This window comes from Gymnodraco acuticeps, unplaced genomic scaffold, assembly GCF_902827175.1.
Source record: "Gymnodraco acuticeps unplaced genomic scaffold, fGymAcu1.1, whole genome shotgun sequence".
Lineage (NCBI taxonomy): Eukaryota > Metazoa > Chordata > Actinopteri > Perciformes > Bathydraconidae > Gymnodraco > Gymnodraco acuticeps.
Window position 1 is genome coordinate 1,939,040 of NW_022990772.1, and position 15,535 is coordinate 1,954,574.

The 15,535-nt window shown below is 42.9% G+C and overlaps 1 protein-coding gene across 3 annotated transcripts; it reads left to right on the forward strand.

The window, feature by feature from the left end:
• The first annotated feature begins 1,096 nt into the window (after positions 1-1,096).
• anxa6 (annexin A6) lies at positions 1,097-12,863 on the forward strand. 3 transcript variants are annotated; one of them, XM_034232606.1, is made up of 25 exons: positions 1,104-1,323; positions 1,722-1,777; positions 3,516-3,600; positions 3,788-3,882; positions 4,042-4,155; positions 4,256-4,346; positions 4,434-4,513; positions 4,611-4,667; positions 4,756-4,849; positions 5,396-5,491; positions 5,585-5,643; positions 7,689-7,811; positions 7,903-7,961; positions 8,164-8,242; positions 8,804-8,885; positions 8,971-9,065; positions 9,159-9,272; positions 9,950-10,040; positions 10,120-10,199; positions 10,419-10,472; positions 10,576-10,669; positions 10,782-10,877; positions 10,987-11,045; positions 11,239-11,361; positions 12,436-12,863. In XM_034232606.1, the coding sequence occupies exons 2-25, from the start codon at positions 1,775-1,777 to the stop codon at positions 12,493-12,495; spliced, it is 1,983 nt and encodes a 660-aa protein (XP_034088497.1). In that variant the 5' UTR covers positions 1,104-1,323; positions 1,722-1,774; the 3' UTR covers positions 12,496-12,863. The 3 variants fall into 3 exon arrangements, 2 of the variants coding, with proteins under 2 accessions (XP_034088497.1, XP_034088496.1); XM_034232605.1 differs by having other exon boundaries at positions 1,107-1,323; positions 11,239-11,376; XR_004570644.1 differs by lacking the exons at positions 8,164-8,242; positions 9,950-10,040; positions 10,120-10,199; ... (4 more) ...; positions 11,239-11,361; positions 12,436-12,863 and having other exon boundaries at positions 1,097-1,323; positions 9,159-9,223.
• The last annotated feature ends 2,672 nt before the right edge of the window (positions 12,864-15,535 follow it).

A 15,535-nucleotide genomic window follows, 5' to 3' on the forward strand; every position in this document is an offset into this window, starting at 1 on the left:
TCAAGGTGGAACGCTCTTCCCACAACTGTAAAGGAAAGTAAAACTATACTTACCTTCAAAACCTCTCTTAAAGAGCACCTTCGGGGGAGAGCATTGCAAAACTGGCCCCGGTAATGGTACAAATCTCAACCTGTCGTACAATGGACAGCTTCCCCCCACCCCCCATCTATGTATATACTCGCATTTTAGACTCTGTTACTAACTGTATATCTGTAGACTTGGTATGTCTTAAATGTCCGGTTAGGATGTATTAGAACGAAATCTAAAATGAAAATTGTAAATAAGCAATCTGTATGTAAAAAACCACCTGTATGTAAATTGTAAATAAGCCATCTGTATGTCAAATATGTCTTATATGTCTTAAATTACATGATGAATTGGAAATGGGGGACCCTGATGTAAACAAGACGAAAGTCTTTCTCTGGTCTGCATCCCCTTAACAATTGTATGTTTTGAGCTGTACTGTACTGTACCCAATATACAAGCTGTTAATAAACTTTTCAATCAATCAATCAATCAATCAGTGTTGGCAGCCCTGCTAAAGCTGTAGAAGTGTAGTGGAGTAAAAAGTACAACATTGGCTTGCAAAATGTAGTGGTAGGCCTATATAAAGTGACATACAATGAAAATACTCACAGTACAACAAGTAGGCCTACCACAACATTGTACTTAAACCACTGCTTGAAAGTGTATGTTTCCACACATTACCACCAATGTGAAAGATTTGTCTCATTTTTATCATGTTTAATTCTGTAGTCCCAAATGCTGAAATGGCCACCCCCACCCCCTCCCATTCCCCTCTTACTGGAATAGATGCCGACAGGACAGAAATAGAGCAGACAAGCTGCCTTCTGTATAAAATCACATAACTCTCAGTCAGAGTCACGTGACAAAGTTCAGAAATTCAGAACAAATTCAAAGCAAAAAGTGCCTTCAACAAACCCCAAGTGAAGGTTTCCTTGATGCTAAAGCAAATAGCTTTTGAATGTTTTCTTAAAGAGGGGTACACGCTTTGCAGCAAAGTGCTAGAATGCTGAAAACAAGTGGCGTAAAATTGCGCAGCCTCCGTGCGTTAGGTTTATGATGTTACCACGTAACACACGTTGGAAGTATGTCTTTACCGTAAGACATCTTCCCGTTACATTCAGGATCTCTCTCTCTCTCACACACACACACCCCTGCGAGACACATCGCCGCAGTCGTGACGTCACAGAGGACACGTAAGGGGACTGCCCGAGTCTGACTGGAGGAGAGGAGCACACAGACCGGGTTAACGGGGACAGAGCAGCACGACATTCTCACCGGATACTGCCCACACACAAGGTAAGCCATATTCAGTATTATTTATATTTATATTTGTGGGGTTCAGAGAAGGGTGTGGCTCTGCATATACAGTGGAGGCTTGAGGCCAGCCCCCCGCCCTCATACCTTCATTCTGATATTAAGTTAAACTGTGCATGCTATTTTGGGAGAGCTTTCCTTATGTCTTTAAACGAACCGTGCTGCATTGAAACTGTAGAAAAGCTTAAAGTCTACATTTTTAAAACATTTGTCCTTTCTTCAACTTGATCTCATAGTACTCAACTGTTATTTTGCACCGTGATTACACTGCAACACAATGGGGAGGCGGACGGGGGGGGGGAGACACTTCAAGATGACAGGGATGTATTGCAATTCTGTTATCCAGCCCTACATCAGCATTTCTCTGTGTCTCTCTCTAGGCCTGAAACTATTGATTCCTGCTCAGTGTTGACACAGAAGACCACATATAGAAATGGTAAGTTGACCTTTCTCCTCTTGCATTATGTAAGTATGAAGCATTTTGTATCATACTGCAGAGCAGATCTTGTGTCTGTGGTACATGGTCGGTTTTGTGTACCATTGAATGAGATGTGGATAGAGTGAGTGAGGTCATTTTTCTGCCACCTGCCACCATGTGATTCCTCCCTATCATACAGGCAGCAGTGTTGGGTGACACATCTAATGGACACAGCTGACAGCATCTTTCCAATGGCTTTGTCTTGTCTTCAAATGAATTGTCCGAGACGTTAGTCAGTGTCCTATTGTTCTGCTCTTAGTTGAGTTGGACCAATATTGGCTGTTAATTATACTCTGCACAGCTGTGGCTTTAGCAAATAAACAAGCAGGGAGGAATGAAGGAGTACAAATGTAGCTAACAATTTGAATCCACATTAGGATTTTTCCTAATCAAACACATTACTAAATGGGATTACTTTAGTTAAAGGCCTGTTGCTATGTGGGTGAAGCTCTCCAGCTGTCGTGAGGAGAGATGGTCTGTAGTAAAGCAGAGAGCAGTGGCCCCTCACCAGGGTGGAGAACATATTTTGGCTGCATGCCTTAATGCGGTAGTATTTTATACAACAGCAGCTGCAGTAAGAGCCTTCGAAATGAAGGCCAAGCTTTCAGCTTTCTTTTTTCCCAAAGTGAATGAGCTAATAACATCACACCTCTAAAGCCAGGGCCCATTTTATAAACAAAATCCTTGTGTAGTGCTTTATATTTTCTTTTCATGCCCAATGGAGTTTGTTAGTAAACTCTGACATTATTGAGGTGCTGCATGACAGAACGTTATGTGAAACCTGACTCCGTGCTGCTCCTATGGACCCACTGCCCCCCCGACACACACACACACACACACACACACACACACACACACACACACACACACACACACACACACACACACACACACACACACACACACACACACACACACACACACACACACACACACACACACACACACACACACACACCTAGGCTATCCTCTGCTCAGCTGGGGGTGGGACAGGTGCAAGCAGCCAGCTGTAATAGCAGAAATGGCTTCACCTCCTGTCCCAGTGTCCTGTCCCTGACACTTTTACACAATTAACTACTGCAAGCCAGTGCACTGTTAAAGTGGGATAGTGCAATCTTTATAAGCTGTCTAGGTTGAGGTCAGCGGCCTCTGCAAATGCTGAACACAGCAAGTTTCTCTGTGAGGCTGTACCCAGGCACATGTGATGTTTTGAGCGAATGGCTAATGTTACCATGCTAACATGCTGATGTTTAGCTGAGGTTCATCCAAACATTCACAATTCATACATGTTCACAATTATTTTTCATAAATGTTTTGCAAGGATTTATTCATAAACCAAAGTATTGACTCAATTAAACGACACCATGCATGACTGTATCAATCCTATAGTTATCAGAGAATTTCAAATAAAAACTAAAATATCAACATCATGCATATGCTAAAGTAGTAGTCAGGGGATCACCAGGAGGCTTTCTCCTTTGTGGACCATGATATTATATATTTGTTAGGGATTAGTGAGCCAGAGCAGATGCATTTCCTTGCATCTGAATGTACAACTGCACATCCAGAGTTGCATTTCTCTGTACTGGCTCAGAGGTCTATGCATCCCAGACATCACTGTGCACTTCGTTCTTGAGTCATGAGCACTAACACCTTGTCTCTCCTCTGAAACTAAATTATAATTTCTTTCTTACAGGTGTTCAGAGGCATAATAACAGATGCTCCGGACTTTGACCCCTCCACTGACGCAGAGACCCTTTACAATGCTATGAAAGGCATGGGTAAGTGCCACATTCTTCTTGTGATTTCTGATTGCAGAGGGGAAAATGTCATCTTTCCCCGTCTCCACTCGTAGGCTGAATGATCACATAAGGAATTTCACGCAGTGTTCAGGGCGGTGGTGATGCAGTAATAGATTTTCTGTCACTGAGATTACGTTTCTTGAAAATGTTGCTTTGTGCTCCTCAGGTAGCGATAAAGAGGCCATATTGGACCTGGTCAGTTCAAGGAGCAATGTACAGAGGCAGGAAATCATTGCAGCGTACAAATGCAACTTTGGACAGGTAATCTGATTTCTGATTTTTGTTTTAATTTGCTTTTGTTTTAATTTGCTTTAATAGAAACACGTTTGTCAGAGACTGTTTATCTATCATGCTACAGGATAACTTAAAACACATTGGAGCAGACGCGTGCACTCTATTATGTTGTTGTCGTTCTAACAGGACCTAATTGAAGATCTGAAATATGAGCTGACGGGCAAATTTGAGCGCCTCATTGTCAGCCTGATGAGAACCCCAGCCTACCATGATGCCAAAGAAATCAATGATGCAGTCAAAGTAAGACGTTTTTTTTCAATTGTACAATTCTTTATGATACTTCAGGCACAACTAATAAAGAAGAAGCTACTTCATATTTAATGTCATGCTCTTTTTTAAGGGAGCTGGAACCAACGAGAAAGTCCTTATTGAAGTCATGGCATCCAGAAACAACCAACAGATTCAAGACATGGTTGCAGCGTACAAGGATGGTAAGGCTTGCTAAATAAGTCATTTTAAATCAACTCATTCTTTGTTAAGCATCTCTTAACATTTGACATTGATGCCCGTGTCTTCAGCCTATGGCAGTGACATTGAGGAGGATATAATCGCAGACACCTCCGGTCACTTTAAGAAGACACTGATTGTTTTACTTCAGGTCAGTTCACAGAGGAGTTGATGTAATCATGACTGAAATGTAAAGTCAGCCGTGCACCTTTAACAATAGACTGATTGTATTGGTTTGATGTTACCAGGGGACCAGAGATGAGTCAGGAGTGGTGGATGCAGATCTGGTGGAGCAAGATGCACAAGTGAGAATAAGAACTGTTTAAAACGCCTTAAAAGTAAAGTAAAATGTTTTGATTATTTATAACCTACACTTTGTCATTCTGTGTGTAGGATCTGTATGCAGCCGGAGAGGAGCAGTGGGGGACGGACGAGGCCAAATTCATCATGATTCTTGGAAACCGCAGCAAGACCCACCTTCACATGGGTGAGCACATGCTCTCTGGACAATTTACACTAAAGTCAGGCATTCATACATTACCACTGTGACCTCAAGTCTCTCAGGAGTTAATTGTAGTTTAAAAGTTGCCATCATATTGTGAAACCTACTTTCTCGTTCTAATGCCGAGAAAACTGCCTAAGGCCTGCTTCTTAGAAGTGAAATTTGAACACGGGCATCACAAACTAACAGAGATACATAAAAGATCATTCAGGAACATCATATGGCTAGTGAAAAAAACATGTTGGTTACTTTTTGTTGATGCCAATTGTTGCATCTGTTTAAAGAAAACCGGCCGTCTGTAACAACACCCATGCTAGCAGCTCTTTGAGGCTGTACTCAGTGGTGGTTTGAGCTAACATTAGCATGCTAACATGCTCATAAAGATGATGCTTGCAAACTGATTTAGAGATGGTTATATTTACAAGGTTCAACATCTTGATGTAGCTTGGTATTTTCCTTTTCAGCATGTTAAGATATTTAAATTGTCATGCGATGAAAAACATGACATAACAATGTCTTCTGTTTGCTTAGTTTTTGATGCATATGAGAAGATTGGAGAGACGACCATAGAGGACAGCATAAAGAATGAGTTGTCTGGGGATTTTGAGAGGCTAATGCTGGCTGTTGGTAAGAAACACATTAAAAGTACCACTTTAAGACATGATTGGTGTCAAGTTGTGAAGTTTACAGGGGTCTCTCTTATTTACTTTTTTCTAACAGTCCAGTGTATAAGGAACGTTCCCATGTTCTATGCAAAGCGCCTCTACAAGTCAATGAAGGTAAACAAAAAGTAAAAAATTGCTGTTCAGTCTAGTTTCAAACTATTTGTGGACATGTATTCCCTGGCAACACAGTTGTTATAAAATGTTTTTTTTATTTAGGGGCAGATTGCAATCTAACGTTTTGACTTGATATTTAAAATGTATTAGGGCTACTTAGATTAGATTAGAATCTTTAATGACTACACAGCCAGGCTGGTGGAATTCGTGTTCAGTGCAGAGTATTACAGCTTGTTCCATACAATTCAACATACAATAAACAGACAATAAAAAGTACAACACACAGCACAGAGCAAAGACATATAACATAAAGTTCAAGGTGTGGTGGATTGTTATTGTTCATTGGTGTTATTTAGAGTCCATTTAGTGTCCGTATTGCAAAGGGGAAAAAGCTGTTTTTGAAGCGGGCGGTTTTGGCGGACAGTGACCTGAAGCGCCTCCCTGAGGGCAGAAGTTGGAAGACATGGTGACCTGGGTGGGAGGGGTCAGAAATGATTTTCTTTGCCCTTGTGACAGTTCGTTGGTGGTGAAGTGATTCGAGTGATGGAAGGGGACTGCAGGTGATTTTTGATGCTTTATTGATGATACGTTGAAGTTTATTCCGGGAGAGGTTGTCTGAACTGCTGTACCAGACTGTGATGGATGATGTGAGGATGCTTTGGATGATGGCTGTGTAGAACTGGATTAGGAGATGTTTCCTCACTCTGTATTTCTTGAGCTGCCGCAGAAAGAATAGCCTTTGGTTGGCTTTTTTGTAGATGTGGTCTGTGTTGGTCTTCCATTTGAGGTTATTGCTTATGTGAGTGCCAAGAAATTTGAGTGATTCTGTGGTGGAAATGAGTTTGCCGGAGATAGATAGAGGTGATTTGGGCTGTGGCTTTCGCCTGAAGTCGATGATTATTTCTTCGGTTTTTGCTGTGTTAAGTAGGAGGTTGTTTTCTGAGCACCAGGTGACTGCTTGATGGATCTGAGTGAGGTATTGTGTTTCATTATTATTTGAGATGAGTCCTGTTATTGTTGTGTCATCTGCGTATTTATATATGTTGACTGTGGGGTGCTGAGATGTGAGTTGGTTTGTGTAGAGTGAGAATAACCAGGGGGATAGGACACAGCCTTGTGGAGCTCCTATACTGAGGTGCAGAGGGAGAGATGTGGAGTTATTTATTTTTTACCCGTTGTTGTCTGTTCCAGAGGAAGCTGTGGATCCAGTGACAGATGCAGGGGTCAGTGTTCATGTCCATTAGTTTATTGAAGAGTTTTTCCGGGTTGATGGTGTTAAAAGCGGAGCTGAAGTCCAGGAACAAGATGCGGGCGTAGGTGTTGGGGGATTCCAGGTGTTGTAGAGTGTGATGGATTGCCAGGTTGACAGCGTCATCCACGGATCTGTTGGTTCTGTAAGCAAATTCATATGGATCCATGAGGGGGGAGGTGCTGGTTTTTAGGTGCCTGAGAATGATGCGCTCAAATGATTTCATCGCCACAGATGTGAGGGCTATGGGTCTGTAGTCATTGAGGCAGGATATTTTATTAGACTTGGGTACAGGGATGATAGTGGATTCCTTAAAACAGTGAGGAACTGAACACTGGCAGAGGGAGGAGTTGAAGATGTTGGTGAAAACAGGGGCCAGTTCTGCAGCACAGTGATGGAGGGCCGCAGGGCTGATGTTGTCTGGGCCTGCCGCCTTGTTTCTCTTCAGTCTCCTGAACGTGCACCTCACCTCTGCCTCTTTGATGAGGAATGGTGGGGAGGGGGGAGATGGGGGTGATAGTGGAGAAACTGGAGAATGATCAAACCTGCTGTAGAAGGCGTTCAGTTTGTCCGGAAGCTGATGGTCATTTTCAGGTTTGGGGGGGGGCTTTGTTTTGTAGTTGGTGAGGACCTGAAGTTTTTTCCAAACTGTCCTAGTGTTATTGTTTGAAATTTCCTGTTCTATTTTTGGAGCTTAATTGAATTTGGCTTTTCTTATTCCAGATCTAAGTTTGTATTTTGCAGCCATATAGTCCTCTTTACTTGACCGTGAATACTTCCTCTCCTTTATTTCCAGGGTCTCGGTACAGCTGACAACACCCTGATCAGGATCATGATTTCTCGCTCTGAAATAGACATGTTGGACATTCGGGAGTGTTTCCGTTTATTGTATGAGAAGTCACTTTATAATATGATTAAGGTTGGTTAAACACTAATAAAATATGTTCCTACTGATTTAGCATCAGCAAAGCATAACCCCTTTACCTTCATTTTCTTTATAAACCCCTCAGGATGACACATCGGGGGATTACAAGAGGACTTTGCTTAATCTGTGTGGAGGAGATGATGAGTAAGTGTTGGCTGCAAGCAACAGCAGCAACCAGACGGGGGTGATAGAATACCACTTTTCAGGAGTGATGGTTTTCTGAGTGTAATATAAGATTTTCTGAAAGTAAAGCAGTTTATTGAGTAATTAATCCCTGTCTCCAGAAAAGTACTCACTCTGTACCACTTGGTGCTGGCTTTGTCTTGTTTCAAACTGATCATTACAGTTTAGCTGGAGAGTTCTTCCCTGAAGCTGCTCAGATAGCCTACAAGATGTGGGAAACAAGTGCCATGACCAAAGTCCAGGTTTGGGCCCCATCTGCTCCCACATTAGACGTGTCATGCATGTTTGGCTTGGCAGTGGCATGCATCCTAATTACCTCCCCGCCCTGCAGTGACCTGCTTCTTGCAGTGTCACAAACTTGTGCTGATAACACTGCCATGTCTTCACAGCGAACTCTTTGTTTAGCGGCGGATAGGATCAGAATGCTGCTCGCTCAAATACAAATCGTTTTTGTTATTATGCACTGTCCAAATCATCGTTTTGTCCTGCTTTGTCCGTGAAGTGAATTGGAGTAGAAATCTCAGCATTTTGGTTGACAAAAGATCTTTTCACTAACTCTCTATAAAGCAGATATTTTTTAGCCTACCCACCTTTAATTGTAGGTTGTGTCATGGCTTCTAACCTCAAGAGGGCACACTCCCACTCAACAAACACTTTTTGTTGCATATTATATAGTTCTGCATGTTTAGTGCTTTGATAAAAAAATATATCAATTTAAATTAAACTATTTTGCTTTGCCGCATGATGTTTGGATTGTTATTATTGAATCTCACACTTCCAATGATGTCATCCCACTACTTTAGCTGAGGCCAACACTCCGTCCTGCTCACGATTTTGACCCGGCTGCTGATGCACAAGCGCTGAGGAAAGCAATGAAGGGATTCGGTATGCAACACTGAAAAGCACATTTACACTGATAGAATTTCTCAAAACAGGTTTTACTAATTCTGTTGCCTTTTACCACCTACAGGAACAGATGAAGATACAATAATTGACATTATTGCACAAAGAAGCAATGCTCAGAGGCAAGAGATCAGACAGACATTCAAATCCCTCATGGGAAGGGTAAATAATTCATAATAATGTTACAATAAACATATCGTTAGATATTTCCTTGAAGCTGTTTCATGTAACTTTTTGTGTTTGATGTGTCCTCAGGATCTGATGAAGGACTTGAAGTCTGAGCTGTCAAAGAACCTGGAGAGGCTGATCATTGGGCTCATGTTGACCCCTGCAGAGTTTGATGCCAAAATGATGAAGAAGGCAATGGAGGTACAGTAGTTGACATGGTTGATATCAGTACATGTGAATGGAGAAGCTAATGAGTAAGGTACACCCCTTCATAAAAAATAAAAAACACTTGTTATCATATTATAAGTCTGTGATAGTTGATGTCAAGCCCCGAGAAGTAGATTTTGTGCTTGAATGTCATGACCATTAGACAAAATGTATGAAAGTCAATTAATGTGCATTTTAGGTATTTATAAAGATTATCTTACTTGCCTTTTGTTGAAACCTTTACTATTTTGTACATACAGGAAGTACAAAATAGTTTCACAATTGTATGTCCCTATTATGTAGATTTGAATGCAGTAGAATAGAATAGCTTGCCTTTTGAAGGCCTAGACGCAAAATACAAGTAATTGAAAGGATTAAATATAAAACATCTGCATTTCTAAATCTTTAATGGTCTCACTGAATAGTTATGCGTCAATGCCACACTGAACTGTGAATCAGCTCAGCTTACCTGTCATATTTCACAATATACTTCCTCGCTTCTTGGACATTGATACAGTTTTAGGAAGTTCTGTCATCAAAATACAAATGAAGATGATAACAATCAGAACAAAAATAGCAAAACTGAACTGACATTTAATTTCAGCAGATATGAGGAGGCCCCATTTGTGAAACTTCCCTGTGTTTTTGTTATTTACTCTTAATTTAAACAGGGGGCTGGGACAGATGAGCACGCCCTGATCGAGATCCTGGTCACCAGGAGCAGTGAGCAAATACTTGCCATGAACGTTGCTTATCAGGCTGGTGAGTTTTATACCAGAAACAAAAGGCATAGACATTTTTTGTTCAGGATACCTTTAACATGTAGCTTTTTACATCACAGGCTATACGAAGTCTATGGAGGAAGCCATTAATTCAGACACATCAGGCCTCTTCTGCCGAATCCTTGTTTCTCTTGCGCAGGTATAGGTTCATCAGCATGAGAACTTAGTCTGTGTTTTGTTTCCATGCCCACTCACTGGTTGCAGTCTGTCTGCTGACTGTAGCAGAGAACTAAAGGTCCATTTCATTACATACACAGTGTTCTTTCACACGGTCTTATGTTACAAATGAAAGAGAACAATTAAATGTTCTAGGTGATATTTAATGGATCAAAGCACTTACTATCTTTTTTCTGTTCAGGGTGCAAGAGAGGAGGACCCTGCCAATGAGGAAAGAGCTAATGCAGATGCTCAGGTGATTTAGTGTGTGGCTTTTTACTGTAACGTTTTACTGTTAAATATGAAATGGAAGACTGGGTTTCAGTGTTTGTTCCTGTTCTTCCTCCCTAACCTATCAGGAACTAGCCGATGCATGCAACGCTGACTCTGATGACATGGAGAACAAGTTCATGAGCATTCTGTGCACCAGAAGCTTTCCCCATCTCAGAAGAGGTAAACGACAAGACAAATACAATACAGTTACAATTTATAACATAATGTGTGTGTTTCTCAAAAACAGAATGTAACTGATCAAGCTCATGAATACACTCCCTGCTATTCACAGTTTTCCAGGAGTTTGTCAGATACTCCAACAAGGACATTGAACAGATTATCAAGAAGGAGATGTCAGGAGATGTCAAAAATGCCTTTTATGCAATAGGTAACCACTGTTTTTGACCTCATTTTACTTTTAAATGTGTCGCATTGTAGACTGCTGACAACATCTATTCTCCTCCTCAGCCATTTCACGCACTCTCTTTACTTTGCAGTTCGCAGCGTAAAGAACCAGCCCTCTTATTTTGCGGACCGTCTGTACAAAGCCATGAAGGTACTTAAGTATAAGTATATGCATGTATAATTCCAGCTGCAAGTGAAAAGGTTATTTTTATTGATGCATGTAAGATATTTAAGTTTTGTGTCTTTTTCTATACTTTCTTGGTATTCATGCTGAGTGCTCTCACACAGTAGCAATTACTAGTAAGTCAATCAGAATAAACACATTTCATTGGTCTCCGCTGCAGGGCCTCGGCACAGACGACAGAGCGCTGATCCGCATCATGGTGTCCCGCAGTGAGATCGACCTGTTCAACATTCGCAAAGAGTTCAAGGAAACACATGATGTTTCCCTCCATGAATTCATCCAGGTAGAAACTATGATCGTAAGTCTGAGCTTTTGTCAACTAACACTCCTGGTTGCTGTGTTTCCTCATCTCATCTGTATGTGTGGGTGTTTTGTCTTCTGGTCTTTGTGTGATTGCATGTTGCACATCCTTCTTCTGCTGCTGTGCTGGGGTGGGGGTGTATGGTAATCTATAGCTTCCTGCGGTGGACTATGGGTCTGTGGCTATTGCACAGCTGTTTTTAGGAATTTCCCTTGCATGCTTCCTCTCTATATCTGCTGTCTGATTGGCTGACAGCACAGGGACAGGAAGCAGTTCTATAATAATTCACAGATGAAATCACCGTGACACCAATACAAACAAGCAAGTAGGGTGCCCTGAATTGGCTTTGCAAGAAATATTACCAGTTTATGCAATGGCAAGGATTGCTGTTGTGTATTCTGAAGTGTGTATATTGTACGCAGTTTGTTCACAATGTTTGTAGTTCTGTCTATATTAGGGAGTACATTTTAGTCGCAATATATGATTTAATATGATTAAAACAGTTTGTCAATTACAAAGTCTATCCCATTTTTTAACCCATTTTACAGATTTTATTGTCAGTAACATCCGAGAAATAAACCCGGAAGTAGTATCAAGTGGATTTTGCTACTTTTGTACAGAGCAGGGTATCTGTTTCCACTTGTTTCCAGTCTCTGTGCTAAGCTAAGCTAAGCTAACATTTACCGTACTGATGTGATCTAACTCATAGCGAGAAATCAAATGACCAAAGTTCCCAAAAAAAGGAACTAGTCCTTCAAAAAGATTTAGCTCAATAATGATGATTATAAAGATAAAGATCTGTATCTGTGACTATCAGCTGATATAAAGGGTAATTCCACTTGATTGTAGTTGATTTGTTGCTTGCGATTTCTGCTTGTCTCCATGACTCACCCACTCATTGAACATAAATGAATGATAATCATTGTTTTGCTTTTGTGTGACTGAGAAGAATAATCCCGCTTCCCAGTTTCAGCTCTGTAATGACCAAATGTCTGGAGACAATGACAGTTTTTTTTTAACACAATCCTTCTGTGTGCGTTATCTATCATTGCTCAGGGTGATACTTCAGGTGACTACCGTAAAACCCTGCAGTTGCTGTGTGGAGGGGAGGATTAAACTGGCCAAGTGTCTGCAGCTCCATTCACAGACTTCAAAGAAAGAACACATTCAGACGATCTCAGAGTTAAACTGCGGTGGTTAATGTCAGTGTCCCATACTGCTGCAAATCCTCAGCCAACCAAGTGACCTCTCAGCCTTGCAAGACAGTTTTCTCTCTCATGTCTGATCGTCCTCTCCCTCCGGATGATGTCTTCCTTTTTTTTTTTTACAGTCATATGTAACATGAGAATGTTCACGTGGTGTATACATAGAGGACATTGGGAAATTAGCAAATCAAATAGTGCCTTCAGATCCAGGCCTTCCAATGATTACTGTGATTTAAAGATATCATATAGACCTTAATAAAATGATGAAAAACACAAAAATAATCTTTCCTCTTTCTTTTTTGCTTGCCGAACATTGTTATACATTTTTGATGTTGTAGAGCCGATGAATGGGAGTCGGAGGCGAGGTGTTCAGTATGGAACTCCACACTTTATTATTATGAAACATCAGACAGGTAATACGTTAGCTGTTACTGCATGTGAAGCTAGCATGAATGAACCACCAACCCGGTGCCCTTGCTAATGGGTCCGGGTTGCAACACACACCAAACACACAGTGAATTATGTCCTCACACGTGACACCACACAAGCCCCCCCAGAATTCACACATAAACAAAGTCTGTGCGGCGGGGAGGAACGACACGCCGACCCCCACGACTCCTGAGCACGGGAGTCGGAAAAGCGACTTCCGCTTGTGCGGCCCCCGGAAGAGGAGGGACCGGAACAACAGGTCTGAAATCCGTGACCGGGGTCAAAGCCGGGGGGCGTCCCCGTCGCGGAGGTCGAGCCAGCACCACTGGCTGGCCCAAGTCCAGATGAGCAGCCTTCACCCGGTCCACCGAGACATGCTCGGCTTTGCCACCCAGGTCGACCTCCAGGTGCTTGTCCCCGTGCTCCAAAACCCGAAACGGGCCATCGTAAGGGGGTTGTAGGGGGCCTCTGTGCGCGTCGTGCCGGATGAACACATGCCCCGCCGTGCGGAGCTCCGCGGGAACCCAGCACACTTGGGTACCGTGCTGAGTAGTAGGGACCGGAGCAAAAGACCCAGCGACGTCCTGTAGGAAAGCCCGCTGGGGTGTCGCCGACCAGGGAGCCGATGTATTAGGGAGGAAATCCCCAGGAACCCTCAGCGGCTGACCATACACCATGTCAGCCGTAGAGCACTGCAGATCCCCTTTAGGCGCAGTCCTCGGGCCCAACATCACCCAAGGCAGCTTGTCGACCCAATTACCGTCCGTAAGGCCGGCCTTGAGGGCCGCCTTGAGGGCCGCCTTCATGGAGCGATGGAACCGCTCACAAAGACCGTTAGCCTGAGGGTGATAAGCGGTAGTCCTGTGCAACTTAACCCCCAGACCACTCGCCACGGCGTTCCAGAGCTCGGACTTGAACTGTGAGCCCTTGTCAGAGGAAATGTCTGATGGGGTGCCAAAACGACACACCCACGTCGCAATGAAAGCCCGGGCAATGTCTGCTGCTGATGTTGACACGAGAGGAACCGCCTCCGGCCAACGGGTCGTCCTGTCTACCATGGTGAGGAGGTAGGAAAAGCCCTGAGAGGAGGGCAATGGACCAACCAGGTCGATATTGACGTGGTCAAACCTCCTCTCAGGCACCAGGAAACGCTCCAAAGGGGCCTTCGTGTGGCGGTGCACCTTAGCGCGCTGACAAGCCACGCACTCACCAGCCCAAGTCCTCACGTCCTTCTTCAGCCCATGCCAGACGAACTTCGCGGCCACCAAGCGCACCGAAGGCTTAACACCGGGGTGTGACAGTCCGTGCACTGCCCTTCGAACACAGAGCGCCTCCAGCTGGCGGGAACGACTGGCCGCGACAGGCCCGTGGAAACGTCGCACAGGAGGGTAACGCCCGCGTCGCCGAAAACCACATCCTCCAAGCGCAGCCCGGGCCCTCCACCTTCAGAGCCTGGACGCCGGGGTCTGCGACCTGGTCCGCCGCCATGCGAGTGTAGTCCACCTAGTGCTGCGTACCTGGACTCACATTCAGGTTCAGGTCCGGACTCAAGTCCAGAGGTTCAGGTTCAGGTCCGGACTTACAAGTCCGGACTTGAACCCATGGCTTGTGTCAAGTTGTGTGAGTAACTAAAGTGAACTTATTGTGAGCTAATTATCAATTGAAAATTAACTCATAATCAACTCAAATTCAAACTCGTCAGGTTTATTGTGCTCCTTTCCAACTTGTGTCTACATTTCTCTAAAAAGTACAAATGTAAAAAAAACACTTTTTGCCACTTAGTCTACAAATGACTTATGACAGTAACTACAGTGAACTACTACAAAGTTCAAACATTTATTTCATTTACCAAACTAAAGTAACCAAACAGTCCCTGAGCTGACTGAGCCTAAATCCCTAAAACGTTGTTGAAAGGTAGAGTGTAGAGTAGACTATACGCATTACACTGTTACACACCTACTATACAGTATAGGCTACACTGTAGTGACTGACTGTACAGTCAGAGTGTACTGTACTGTCTGTACACCATGTCTTTTCTACAACTCTACATGTGTACATTATACAGTACATACTACATACATAGTGATGTACATACATACTGTTAGAAATTAAAATCAATGTTGATATGGCGTAATTTTGAATTAAATACACTATTTAATTTAAATCAGTTTTATTCTGAAAAAAACGGAAGTTCACACTATTAACTTAATACTTTTATTCTGAAAATTCTTCACTTCCGGTTAGCATTAGCATGTGGCGAAATGCTACGTTTTCAAACCGTGAATCGAAGGTGAAATGACATGTGATGTTGTACACTGAGCACACTGGGATTAGCACTCATTTATTGACGCTGAATAACGTTTATCAGGGAATGTTTAAATAACCACAGACACCAGAATATATACGTAAGTGCTAGTTTTTTTTGCAAGTACCGTTTCCCGACGTTCCGGTTTTAACCAGACTTGAACCGAAACTTTTTACAAGTCCAGTACCGGTTCGGCGTACCGGTACGCAGCACTAGG

Coding starts and splice junctions, on each gene's coding strand:
- anxa6 (XM_034232605.1), top strand. Junction 10,473..10,575: donor GAGCTAATGCAGATGCTCAG/GTGATTTAGTGT, acceptor CTAACCTATCAG/GAACTAGCCGATGCATGCAA. Junction 11,377..12,435: donor TCCAGGTAGAAACTATGATC/GTAAGTCTGAGC, acceptor ATCATTGCTCAG/GGTGATACTTCAGGTGACTA.